The sequence below is a fragment of the Scardinius erythrophthalmus genome, assembly GCF_964197995.2.
Source record: "Scardinius erythrophthalmus genome assembly, chromosome: 12".
NCBI lineage: Eukaryota > Metazoa > Chordata > Actinopteri > Cypriniformes > Leuciscidae > Scardinius > Scardinius erythrophthalmus.
The window spans coordinates 2,146,856-2,161,855 of record NC_138232.1 but is presented as its reverse complement, the minus strand read 5'-3'; the positions used below and the strand labels follow the sequence as shown (position 1 = coordinate 2,161,855).

The following is a 15,000-nucleotide window of genomic DNA, read 5'->3' as shown; positions in this document are numbered from 1 at the left end:
GAGTGGACAAAAGAATCCAATATGGTAGCTGTGTCAATGGAAATGTTAATTATGCTTTCAGAAACAATCTTTACAGTTTGGTTATTTCCCCATATATTTGTGTGTCAGCAGATTCTGATTGGATGTTTTTATCATTCATCAGCTGGGGAAAACAAATTGGTCTGAAAGTGATTCCAGTGTTGTTTTTGTTATTGCTGTGGTGTGGACTTCGCTGTTCTCGTGGAATTAGAATGATTATTAATTTATATATTAATTTATATTCAGGGTTCCCACGGGTCATGGAATTTTTGGAATGTCATGGAATTTGAAAAGGTCTATTCCAGACATTGAAAGTCAGGGAATTTTATATATTTTTTGTCCAAGTCATGGAATATCAGGGAATTTAGTTTGTTGCTTTAAATTTTAGTTTCCATTTATCAAAATGTAATTCTTCTATAACGATTTTTTTATCGCGCTGTTTCACACATCTTTCTACGGAGCCCCTGAGGGGACCTTTGCAAAAATAATAATACGGACTTTGATTTGATTGTCTGCTATATATTTGCTTCTCATTTATTAAATACAGGCAATTAGATCGACTACAAAATTATACTGGTGTTCAAGGACAAGCATTAAGCTGGTTTAGATCGTATTTATCTGACCGCTACCATTTTGTTTATTTAAATGGAGAAAAATCTATCATAACTCCAGTAAACTATGGAGTGCCGCAGGGATCTGTGTTAGGCCCTCTATTATTCTCAATATATATGCTGCCACTTGGAAATATTATAAGGAAACATGGAATTAGTTTCCATTGTTATGCTGATGACACTCAAATTTATATTTCATCACGGCCAGATGAAAACGCTAAATTATCCAAATTGACAGAGTGTGTTAAAGATATAAAAGATTGGATGACGCATAATTTTCTTTTATTAAATCCAGACAAGACAGAGGTACTACTTATCGGTTCAAAAAACCACCCACAAAACCTCTCACAATACAACTTTAACATAGTAGGATGTCCTGTTACTTCATCCTCTACAGTAAAAGACCTGGGTGTTATATTAGACTGCAACCTGTCTTTTGAAAATCATATTTCATATGTTACAAGAACAGCCTTTTTCCACCTTAGAAACATTGCTAAGCTACGTAATATGCTATCAGTTTCTGACGCAGAAAAGTTAGTTCATGCATTCATGACCTCGAGACTAGATTACTGTAATGCGTTATTAGCCGGTTGTCCTGCATCCTTAATAAACAAGCTACAGTTAGTCCAAAATGCCGCCGCTAGAGTTCTAACTAGATCAAGAAAATATGATCATATAACACCGATTTTATCATCCCTACATTGGTTACCTATAAAGTCCCGTATTAATTACAAGGTATTGCTACTGACTTATAAAGCCCTAAACGGCTTAGCTCCAGTCTATTTAACCGATCTTCTATCGCCCTATAATCCATCGCGCTCTTTAAGATCACTAAATTCGAGGCTTTTGGTCATACCTAGGATATCCAGATCCACCAAAGGAGGGAGAGCATTTTCACATTTAGCACCAAAACTCTGGAATAGTCTTCCGGATACTGTTCGTTGCTCAGACTCACTCTCCCAGTTTAAAACTAGATTAAAGACGCATCTCTTCAGCCAGGCATTCATATAATACTTTTAATCCTACAGTTAAATCCGACCTCTAGTTCATAAACGCCAGAGGAGAACTGGCCCCCGACTGAGCCCGGGTTCTCCCAAGGTTTTTTTTTCTCCATTAGGTCACCTGATGGAGTTTTTCGGTTCCTTGCCACTGTTGCCTTTGGCTTGCTCAGTTGGGGATATTTGGGGATATTTAATTGAATTAATCAATCAACGATACTATTGATCAGCATTACCGAACGTAGACGTTCCACTAGAAACAAACATTGATGTATTGTTCTAATTTATTACTGTGAAGCTGCTTTGATACAACCTGTGTTGTGAAAAGCGCTATATAAATAAACTTGACTTGACTTGACTTGCAATTGGTTGATGAAAAATATATTAAAATTAAGATACAATTTATAGAAAACGAAATTCACTTTGAAGAAAGGCTTTCTACAAAACAGAACAGCTCGGTGCGCCGCAAAACAGCAGCCTGTTTTGCCGTTCATTATAGGTCATGGAAATTCATCTTTTTAGTCAGTGAAAGTCAGGGAAAAGTCAGGGAATTTGACATTTGGTTTAGAGTGGGAATATTGAAAATAAAATGCCTTTCCAATCTGATATGTGATGGGAAAAGGGAGTTCAGCAAAAGGCGGATTTGAACTCGGGTCAATTTGCATCAAAACTTTCTGCCACACGCCGTACTTCTACTGTTGACAATCCAGCGTCTTCTGTCATTTTGACGCCAGTGGGCGGAGTTAGTGTAAATAGACACTCCATTATTGATTTTGGTGTTTGCATACTTGCATAAACTCGTAAAAATAAATGTTCTTTATTGGTTTCTATGGTTTCATGAAGGAACTTTATCATCCATAGAACCTTTCCAGGTTCTTTACACTGGAAAAAGGAACTTTAGATTATTAAAGATTATTATTAAAAGTGGTTCTAAAAAATATTCTTTGGGGAATCCATAATCCCAGCAAGCAATTCTGCGTTTAAAAGACGTCTAATAGCCGTCCAAACACAGCCCAGACATCTAGGCTAAAACAAGGCAAAATTTGGGCTGTCATTGAACATTTAATAGACATCTAACCATCGCCCAAGAATAGACGCACATGCTACGCATAGAACATGTCAAAGAAATAAAAACCAACCGCCTTGTAATCACTGTTGACTTTGCTTACATGATGGAAATTCATTCATCTTGCAAGATATTTTAGCAAAAACGACATGTAACCAAATTCAAGGTTATTTTGGCTTGAAGTGGGGTACTCATAAGCCCTATTCGGACGGGATTAACTTTACCAGGGTAGATGGAGTGTAGGACGTCTGTAATATTAATGGCCAATTCGCACGGGATAAGAGATCTCAGTAAACTAGCAGAAGTGAGAGAGTAACTCGATTTACACACCACCGTCACTCCTGTCCTCATGTGTGTGTTACGCTGCTTCCTGATATCACGTGCACAAACACATATAACCTATATTTATATATATAAAACAGTTATGTCCGGTCAAACGATGTATTAATTAGCTTCAGATTAGATTGTGTTGGTAATAGACACTAACCTAACGCTAAAAGATGTTTCGTGCCTCTAAACAAGTGCTGTCAATCTTCTCTCTGATCTGAATGTTGTGTGTGAAACACTTGAGTTTTGCCACAGACTCGTCCCAGCGTCTAGAACACAACTGAATGCTGAAGTGTCTACATACTTGAAAAACTGCGGGAAACTACTTTTAAACTGGAAATGACGGAATATTTACGTACATATTTACAGCGGGTCTATTCGCACGGGATTAGTATCACCTGAGGTCATTTTTCCAGACCTTTTTACTGAAGGTAAAAGTCGCCGTAATCTTTACTGTCATTGTCCGTCATGATCACTGTGATGCACATTCGGACGGGACTAAAATCACAGAGAAGCTCTGGTCATTATTACTTTACCCCTCCTCTCCATGTTACACTAATCCCGTCTGAATAGAGCTACGGCCGGACTATATCGGGTCTATAGTTAACTGAGACGGTGAAATGACGGCTATTGGGCAAAAGCCCCTTGTTTAGAGTATGTTTCTGGTCAGTAGCATCTCACTAGGGTTTGTATCAGAGCTGAAGAGGAAGATGAAGGTGTGGAACGGGTCTCACCCCTGAAGAGGGCAGTCTTTTCTCCTCAGGGTTGTGTCTCACGGGTAATGCGCCGTACAGCCTAACACCTCGATCTCCTACACTGAATCTGCTCTGTAGAGATGGAGAAGAGGAGAGGCGGAAGGAGACAGAGAGGAGAGAAAACACAGGACAACGGACCCAACTTAGACGCTGATTCATCATTGACAGACAACCAATGACAGCTTCACAAATCAAAACATCATCAATACCCAACAGACATTTTACTATAATATCTAAGGTGTTTACCATAATCCAGCCTCTAATATTATGGATATATGGCCCAGGTCCCTCTTTCAATGTGTGTTTATGGGACTTTTCCAGCTGTTTTATCATCCAGTGGGTGTTAACCGTGCCTTTAATACTTCAGGCGTTTGATCACATCATGATCAGCACTAGTACAAGTGATGATTGACTTAAATGCCACTGTAACATATTGAGCTCAGCGTGAATCACGACATATGAACTGATTTCAGTCAGTCATTCTGGCCTCTTCCCACTGTGTGTTCATGTATCTGTGTGTGTGTGTGTGTGTGTGTGTGTGTGTGTGTGTGTGTGTGTGTGTGTGTGTGTGTGTGTGTGTGTGTGTGTGTGTGTGTGTGTGTGTGTGTGTATCTGTGTGTGTGAGAGAGATCTCCTCTGTCCCACTCTGTGTGTGAGGCTTGTTTGAGGAAACGCTCCCGGCAGGAGTTTTGGCAGTCTGGGTTTAGGAATCGGAGCAATCCAACATCTAATGATTCACACAAGAGAGTGTGCCAAACACACACACACACACACACACACAGCACACAGAGAGACATATGAAACTAGTGTAGTGCACTTGTAGAGCACACCGCTGTCTCTCAAATGACCTGAGAGAAAAATTACAACCGGATGATGAAATACGGCCTCAGGCTCATTAACAAAATAACATGGTACATTTATATGGTTATACCATGGTATTCTTTAAAGTCCCAAAGCACAGTCCTGCATCTTGAATAAAAACTAATTTGATGATGCTGAGTTAAAAAATATCAATAAAAACTTTCCATCATGTAGTTATATTCAGTGTTGTGCAAGTTACTCTGGAAATGTAATTAAATTACTGATTACTCCTTTTAAATGAAATCAAGCTACTGTTCTGATTACTTTATTTCAAAAGTTAATGTAATGTAATTAGTTTTAATTAGTACAAAAAACCCAGAATAACCTCTTTGGCCTGCTCATGAATTAACTTTATTGGGAAGTGCATACTCTATCTCAGAACAAACAAAATTAAGTCAGTTTCTTCTGACTTTTAACTTTGAAATATTTTTATATTTGGGCTGGACTCGACAGTAGGAGTTGATGCATTGCTCTCCGCGCCCGATGCTTTCTCGAGAAGTTTTACCGTGCTGCGCTTTCAGGCGTGTTAACAAATTAGATGTGGAGTTTTCCGCAGTTGAAAAGGTTTTCTTCCCCTCACATAATTGACAGCGCACAATAATGTTCTTACTGCTGACAGAAATAAACTCAAAATAATGATTGTATTTCCGGCTACTGAACGCGTAATGTTCTCTCTCCATGAGTAGATGACGTCGCCGGCATCTGAAAAGCTATTTCTCTTTTTACAATCTAGATGAACAAAGACTCCTCGTCTCTGGAATTCTCTCCCAGTAAACATCCGTAATTCAGACTCGTTAGCTCAAAACTTAAAACTCATTTATTCAGAACTGCTTATCTTCCATGATTACTTTGTGCACTCAAGTCCAGTACTTTTTTATTGCTGTTTTCTATTGACATTGTTATTTACTGTTATTTTCTGTTTTAATATTGTTACTGTTGCTACTTGTTGTATGGTGACCTTGAGCGGTTTGAAAGGCGCCTTAAATAAAATGCATTATTATTATTATTATTATTATGATAAGACACGCTGTCAGCAGCGATATAACACAGCTGTAACTTGGGCTTGGAACTATACTGTAATTACTATTTTGGAAATTATAACGCGTTACATTCCTCCATTCCTAAAAAAGAAACCAAATTACAGTAACACGTTATTTAGTAATGCGTATATATTACCTTTAAAATAACTAAAACGTTTTGTCAAAAGTTGTTGTTTTAATGTATTCAAAATTATTGTATTCAAAAATGTATTCAGTTTGTATTCAAAATGTATCATTTAACTTGCAATCTGCAAAGGAGTGGAAAAATACTAATAATGGAATAATGTTAAATACTCCATTTATTGTCTAGAAACATAAACACAAGCTTTTTCACAACATCTGTCATTTTCTGTCACTCTTTGAATGCAGTAAAACACCCACAGATGCAGCAGAAAACATCTGTCCGTAATTCCAACCTTGAATTCAGGATTAAAATAATGTCATTAAACAGATAGTTGTCGTCAGGCTCAGAGGAAGAGAGGAATCGTGTCTATGTGGAAGTTTTCTGCTGATTAATGGATAATACAAGACAAATAGTTACAAATAGTTGTTTAAAGCAACAAAAAAATGCAACAAAATCATATTTCTTTGTGCTCGAGCAAAACATGCACTATTTCTGGAATCAGCACACCAACATTAGTAAGAAACAAGTATTGGATTTCATTCAACGGTGGTGTAGCATATAAATATGATTAAGACAAAACAGGTGTTTATGTTAAATACTCATGTACATGCACATCTCAAAGTACCACAGTAATACCATCACTATATCATAATACTGTCAATGTCTTGTATTTGCATTGCCAAAAATAAACATGTTTTCAATAAAGTTTGATGTTAAATCTTTCCTCACACTAATATATGTCAATCAGTTTCTCTCAGCCGGCCGATTGACTTGAAAACGCAAGCAAACAACCCACACGTGAAGTGATTCGGCTGAGCGCTGGATGATTCTGCATTTCACTGTAAACCAGAAAGTGTCGTATGACTAACAATATGCTGTCAAGTAAATCTGAAGTGCTGTATTTAGCGCGTGAGAATGTCCCTCATCAGATGTGGCAGCTCGGGCCGGCCACGACGCTAATCGCTCAGACAGATTGAAGATGTTGTCATCTATGGTCCTTTCTTTCTTTCTTTCTTTCTCTCTGATTTGAACGCCTCTCTCATCACTACAGCTAAACTTAGACACACAACAGGGGTTTTCTGCACCTCGAGTCTTCCTGTTAACCACGGCACGTGTCCGTAATCGACCTGCCCTTTACTGCACACTTTACTGTAACCCGTGGGTGACTTTAGGGGACGTTTCTGAACGTTTCGAACCAGACAGCTACCAGAATGATTGTGGTTAAATCACTCGTTTGACTGGAAGATGAGGCTCGTGGATTAAAATTAGTACATGACACGTTGTTTTGTATTCCTGTTATCATGCGACACGGCTCCTAAAACATATTTGAAACTCAAACATAACTTTAACATATTGTTCTTCTGAGTAATAAATCGATCACGATAAGACCAGTGTTGTTACTGTTAACTAAAACTAATATGATTTAAACAATGAAATTATATACCTCTCATCACTATTTATTCACCCTTCAAATCTTTCTTCTGCTGAACACAAAAGAAGATCATTTGAAGAAACGGTTTTTGGACCCCATTGACTTCCATAGTATTTTTTTTTTCCTACTATGGAAGTCAATGGGGTCCAAAAACTGTTTGGTCGACATTCTTCAAAATATCTTCTTTTGTGTTCAGCAGAAGAAAGGTTTGAAACAAGTTGAGGGTTTCATTATTAAGTGAACTATTCCTTTAAAGAAAGGACGTTTAAATACAAACAAACAAGGCCAAATCTGCATGAAAGAGAAACCCAAAGCACCAGCTGCTAGATGCAAATATTCCCTAAACCGCAAGACCATTACTGCAGTTTGAATATTGGATATTATTACAATGCAAATTGCATAGTGCCAGAGATTAAGTTGCAATTATGGCCTGAAAAGCATATAGACGGGTGGAATGATTCTATTCCAGGCGCTAAAGCACTGAGCCGTCCACAGTAGGGATGTACTTAGTAATATTAAATATAGTATAAAATACTGGGTGGTGTGGCTGCGTACTTCAGTAAGTGTGTGTTTAAGTGATGATCATGCCAAACACTTAACGCTTGCTCAGTAAATGAACTCCATCAGCAGGAGAGTACATGTTGACCTGCGCTGGAAACATGAAGATCCTCATATCGTACCGTGTTATTTTTGCTGTGAAACTTCATTGTTCATTGTGATCACGTCTGTCAAGCACAAAATCTGGAAACAATACTGTAAAATCATGTTCTGATTTAAATTTACGATACTTTTATGATGTTTTTAGTCATTTATGTTTCATATATTTTTCAAAGAGCGGCGTGAGTGAATCTTCATTAAACTGGTGCTTCATTAAAGTTCTGTCCAGTAACAGACGTGTTTTTCTGTCCGCGAGTCATTAGACATAATCAAAACAAACTAATATAAAAGTGGGCGGCCGTTTATAAATGAGACAGAAACGGATCCGACTCTCGCTGACTTTCTCTTTGGAGAGATCGTTAGATTTCTCGTTAGTCTCTCACAGATTCTGTCTCATTATGCAAATAGGGGGAATTGTTTTTCGGTTGTGTGTGTATGTGTGTGTGTGTGTGTGTGTGCGTTTAATTAGGATAACAGAAAAATGAGGATGGGGTGCTGTTCAAGAGAACATCTGCAACACAATACAAGACAAACACACACCCAAATACACTCACACAAACATACACAAAAACCCACACACATGCACTCATACACACACACACACACACACACACACGCACGCACACAAACCCACACACGCGCACAAACACAAACCCACACATACACTCATACACACACACACACTCATATATACACACAAACCCTCACACACTCATATAAACAGACACACCATACACTCATACAGACTCATATACACACATGCACACAAACACACACACATACACAAACCCACACACACTCATACATACACAAACACACTCACGCACACACTCATATACTGTACACAAACACACACACAAACCCACACACACTCATACACACACACACACTCATACTGTATAATCACATGCACACGCACACAAACACACACATACACGCACAAACACAAACCCACACACACGCACAAACACAAACCCACACACTCATATACACACACACAAACATACACACTCAAACCCTAAAAGTTGCAATTTTTTACTGTTTTGAAAACTATATTAATAATTTTATGAATTATTTTTCAAATTCAGGACATTCCTGGGTGAAGTGAGTTGAGCTGAGATTCTCCAGCTGAATAAACCGCGACACACACATTATTTCTGTGGGACGACGATGCTTATCTGTGACATTTAGCTACTTAAAACTAATCTAAAGCGAAGGAGTGATCCGACCGATGGCTTTTATTTCTCTCTGCTGTTGCATCACAGCACAAATCTCTAAAGCACACGATGTTCCCACAGGCCTTTACATCCAAAATAACTCCTGCTGGAAGCTGTCCAGTTAATAACTGTGTTTGTACAATCAACATATTGTTTTGGCCATGTGAAGATGAATGACCTGTTTAAACGAGTGAGACGGACAGACAGAGAGAGAGACAGAGTGTTGTTGATGATCGGATGAGTAGAAATGAAAATAAGCTGCTGTGAATATTTGCAGATGTTGAAATATATATATTCTAGCAGATTTTTACAATTTCTGGAGAAAATATGAGCCAAACTCACGCCCATATTGTTAGGGTTTTGTGATTGGCCGGGACGTTACTATGCGGTTGCTAAGGTGTTCACATTGGTTTTCACTGCATTATTATGCATTCCCTATGGTTTCCTTCTCTGATTACAAGCATTACTATACAGTTTCTAGGGAGAGCAATAATGATGACTGACAAATTCCACTGAAAATATAAATAAAAAGCATAATTCAAGTATGCAGTGAGTCTGTAAGTGCACGTGCACATTATCGTGCCTTTCTGTGGCTGTCAAACTCACAGTCAGAGTGAGAACAACAGAGGCCAATCATGTTACTTTCATTTCAAATGCATTACTATTCAACACTCAGAACAGCCAATCAGAGGTGGATTTCTCTTCAAGGTGATGCTGACTGTGATCATGTGATTCAAACTGAAAACACATTCTGACTGTCAATCATCCTTTTGCCTTTACATAATCACAGGGATGCTAACAAAACTTCTTATGAGTAAAAACATGCACAGAATTTACACAGAATCTCTTTAACATCTCAGTTGTTACTCACAAACAGAAAAGAGATAAAACGAGGACTTTTTCTGATGCTTCCTACTTCTCCAATGTTTCTTTTGACAGAAAGACTGTAGTTATGTCATGACAACTCTGAGTTTTTGGCATGATAATGGATATGACTAGCCTGGATGCCAGCCGAACTTAGCCCCGCCCACAACATTTGAGGTCGTGAAGTTCGGTCTGGCGTTGTGGAGCAACTGTGCTCGAACCAGAGCTGTTCGGACCAATCAAATTGTCAGGACGGGCTTTATCCGATGATGGACATATGATCAACAGTAACGTAATCATCCACGTTAACAAAGAGCGCTTGGGTTGAATTCGTTTACAACAAAGATGGCTGCCGCCGGAGAACTGAGATGTGTAGATTCCGCCATTGCGTCTGTTATAGAAAATATCGACAGCGCATTCATTTAAAAGAGGAACAGAGTGATTTTTGATGTTCTGATATGTGGTTGCTAAAGTGTTTTGGTGGTTGCTAGGGCATTGCTTTGCAGTTGCTATGCTTTACTGGGTGGTTGCCAGGGCGTTTCTATATGGTTGCTGAGAAAATCTGAGTAAATTTTAGTGTGGTGCATTGTAGTTGCTAAAGTGTTTTTTGGTGGTTGCTAGGGCATTGCTTTGTTGTTCTGGCTGGTTGCTAGGGCATTGCTATGTGGTTGCTAAGGAGGAGTGATTTTTAGGGTGATGGTATGTGGTTGCTATGGTGTTGCTATGTGGTTAATTATACCACAAGCCAAACTTAGCCCCGCCCACAACATTTGAGGTCGGAAAGTTCGGTCTGGACTTGATCAGTTGCGATCAAGGCATTTGTCGATCGGAAAGATGAATGAAGAACATACGTCACTTACTCCGTTGCTCTGATTGGTTGTAGGTCTATCCAATTGAGTGCAGAGGCATTTTCTTTCCTGGTTCGGTTGAAACACCCCGTAATCACAGCCCAATGGAGCAGTATCAGACTCGAGTATGACGACGTCAGGCTACGATATGACAATATTGATATGTTTGGTCTTGGCAAAATATAGATCTGCTACTCTGATGCTATTATTGCTGCTTATGGATATTGCTGCCGCTTTTGGTTATTGCTTATGTTGGTTATTACTGCTTATGGATATTGCTGCTGCTTTTGGCTATTGTTGCTGCTTTTGTTTATTGCTTCTTATGGATTTTGCTGCTGCTTTTGGTTATTGTTGCTGCTTTTGGTTATTGTTGCTGCTTTTGGTTATTGTTGCTGCTTTTGGTTATTGTTGCTGCTTTTGGTTATTGTTGCTGATTTTAGTTATTGCTTATGTTGGTTATTGCTTATGCTGTTATTGCTGCTTATGGATATTGCTGCTGCTTTTGGTATGTTGCTTATTACTGCTTATGGATATTGCTGCTGCTTTTGGATATTGTTGCTGCTTTTAGTTATTGCTTATGTTGGTTATTGCTTATGTTGTTATTGCTGCTTATGGATATTGCTGCTGCTTATGGATATTGCTGCTGCTTTTGGTTATTGTTTCTGCTGCTGCAGAGCAAGTACAAGACTTGCTACTGCCAATACATTCACAACACGCTGCTGTGAGCAAGTAACTCATGCTGCTGCTTTACAATATAACATACATGAATAACCCGTAGCAGATCTACACAGGTGGAGCTGAGGAGAGTGGAGGGTTTCTGAAAGCGCGCAGCAACTGCTACAGAAAATACTGATCAAGTATTTGAAGGTTGAGCCGCGAGCTCATTGGCTACTGATACATCAGGAACCAATCAGGTGTTCCGTAAAGAGAATTATGTGATTGCAATCAGATTGAGGTAAGGACCAATCAGCCTCTGCAATCTAGAGTTTCATGACATGCCAAGATATAGAAGTCTGCAAAATCTCAATATGAAACGTTTCGCAACAAATGATCCGAGCTGCTCTCCACATTAATTATTTTTCTCTCATTAGGAAATCATAGGATAAACATCTGAGATAAAGTTGATATTTCAATGAAACATAATAACTAATGTCCTGAGCTGTAAAATATTCCTTTAATAATTGGACTGTAAGCTTGGCAACAGGTTTCTGTCGCTGAACCAATGGCATTGGAGCGCCGTCAGGCTTCTCCGTTCCTCATCCTCTTTCTTTCCAGAGTATTTGGTGTTATGTCATCCTTCCATACACAGTAATGACAAAAAAAGAGGCCGCATTAAAATAATCTTCCGTTTGCAGCCCAGACAAAAGAAGGAAAGTGATTTCTTAACATGAAAGCAATCTACTTACAACCATCTGCTCGTCGTCTAAATCAAAAGTGCTGTTTCCAGAGAAAAGCCGTCCAAACACTCGCTGCCAAACACACATTTGAGACGTGATGGAGTTTGAAGAAGCCAAGTTGCAAAAACATTGTTCTCGCAAGCTAAGACAAACTCATTTGGATACTAACAGACAGACAACAGACCAGAGAAACTTATTATCCTGAATTCGGTCCAAATCAGCAAACGCTGTAAAAATAATTATTTCAATTAGAACTGAAAAGTGTTTTACAAACAGTCTGATGCCATAAGAGAAGTATTAAACTTCTCTCTCTCTCTCTCTCTGTGTGTGTGTGTGTGTGTGTGTGTGTGTGTGTGTGTTTTCTAGACATGAAATGTGCTGTTACTTTACTAAGTACAGATGCAGGATTTTCACCTGCTGATAAAACGATAAAACAGCTGGAAAATTCCCAGATAACAGAAACACTTGGGCCTATAATTAACCACATAGCAACACCATAGCAACCACATACTATCACCCTAAAAATCCCTCCTCCTTAGCAACCACATTGCAATTCCCTAGCAACAACCCAGAACAGCAAAGCAATGCTCTAGCAACCACCAAAAAAACTTAAGCAACCACAATGCACCACACTAAAATTTACTCAGATTTTCTCAGCAACCATATAGAAACGCCCTGGCAACCACCCAGAAAAGCATAGCAACTGCAAATCAAAGATCTTGTAACCACCAAAACACTTTAGCAACCACATAGCAAAACACTAAAAATCACTCAGACCTCCTTAGCAACACCCTGGCAACCACACAGTACAGCCTAGCAACTGTGAATGCCCTAGCAACCACCAAAACACTTTAGCAACCACATATCAGAACATCAAAAATCACTCAGACTTCCTTAGCAACGTCTGGCAACAACACCGAACAGCAAATGCCCTAGCAACCACCAAAACACTTTAGCAACCACATAGCAGAACACTATAAAACACTCAGATCTCATTAGCAACTACATAGCAACGCCCTGGCAACCACACAGAACAGTCGATTAGTACGTTTTTCACTTTAAAAGTCTAGTTTGAGTTCAAACGAAAGAAAGGCGAAACTATCATGACTGCATTTGACAAATTGAAATTTGTCCAACAGTAGAAAAACTTAATTAGTCTAACAGCAGAAGAGATTATATTGAAAGCCCGTAAAGCAAAAATAGGTGAAATATATTTATGTACATGAATGTCTAATACCTTTCTAACGTGTCAGACATTTATTGGTGTATCCAGGGCATTAGGCTGGCGACAGTGCTAGCGACAGTTTTAGCCCGTGAGTACGAGACCTTCTGATCCTGCCGTGTGTGTGTGTGTGTGTGTGTGTGTGTGTGTGTGTGTGTGTGTGTGTGTGTGTGTGTGTGTGTGTGAGTGTGTGTGTGTGTAATGATCTCATGGGGTTTATTTTCCACAGCAGATGTCTCGTGTTGAACAACACAGTAAATTGGCGTCCATGCTGACAGACAGATCAACATGAAAATATGAGAGACATGTAAACGCACACTCAAACACACACAAATCAAACACAAACACTATAATTTAATCCTAGGCAATTAATTCAGATTAAAACGTGGGTTCAGATCAGGGGCGAGTGTGCATATGCAGGTGTCATCGAATTAAATCTCACTTTAGCTCCTCATATTCCTCACCTCTCCATAAAGTTAATGTTTAATTTCTCAGTTCTCTCCGAGAGACTAAACTGCATCCGAGACAAAATATAAACTATGAAAGAGCAACCTCGCTGCTTGCCAAAATAAGATTACGGTCATAAAAAATCCAAAAAGTTTCATAAAAACATCTTTCACCACCACATTCATAATAAGAGTTCATAACAAACTAAAACGCAACAGGTTTGGAAAATGTTCACATGTGTGTGTGGCGCCTGAGAATTAATTCTCTAAAAATAAACCTTAACAGTTTCATCAGGAATAATGCAGAATCTGGCAGGCGTGTGTTTACTTTATGAGTAATGCAATTACATAAACTAATACCAGCACATTTCACAGTGTGTGTCTTTCCACAGAGTGCTGATCTGAGGTCAGTTTCTACTCCAACACTGATGATGCAGCTGTGGCCGTGTAGACAAAAACATGGGAGTGACTGCAAATAAGTGACTTTTTCAATGTGCAATATCTTGGTATAAGTTCAGCGGAGTGGGTGATTGTGTGTTATATCTGCTGAAAAAGATGATTCATGTGTTCTGCCCTGGAGTCCTCTGCACCGCAGCGATGGCTACAGCAAACTGTTTGTGTGATACTGAAAGTGCATGCTAAGATATTGTGGTCGGCACAAAATAGTCGTTTTAGCGGCATGAATTCAGGTCTGTCGGAGATGTGCAATAGATTATATTACACAGCACTCAAGAGCTCTGCCTGCGGCCTGCATCATCACTGAAACACAAACTCATAAGGCCCAAAACACTACGAACGCTCAATTTTGTACATCATTGCATTGCACAAAATTGCTATATATACATACATAATATGCACACACACGTTTACTGATCTAAATGGGGACGTTCCATAGACGTAATGGTTTCTGTACTGTACAAACGGTATATTCTGGACCCTTACACTAACCCTACCCCTAAACCTACCCATCACACACACACACACACACACACACACACACACTAACCCTTCCCCTAAACCTACCCAACACACACACACACACCCTTCCCCTAAACCTACCCAACACACGCACACACACACAATAACCCTTCCCCTAAACCTACTCATCGCACACACA

The 15,000-nt window shown here is 39.1% G+C and overlaps 1 protein-coding gene across 6 annotated transcripts in view; it reads right to left on the bottom strand.

Annotated features, from left to right (window-relative positions):
• The window catches only part of tox2 (TOX high mobility group box family member 2), a 140,065-nt gene that overhangs the window by 87,167 nt on the left and 37,898 nt on the right, over positions 1–15,000 (bottom strand). For 4 of the 6 annotated variants that reach the window (XM_081380898.1, XM_081380894.1, XM_081380895.1 and 1 more), the window contains exon 2: positions 3,755–3,847. The exons of the other annotated variants lie outside the window; for them this stretch is intronic. In XM_081380898.1, coding sequence (XP_081237024.1) covers positions 3,755–3,847 — 93 coding nt within the window. The remainder of the gene's footprint in view (positions 1–3,754; positions 3,848–15,000) is intronic. 6 annotated transcript variants of the gene reach the window in all.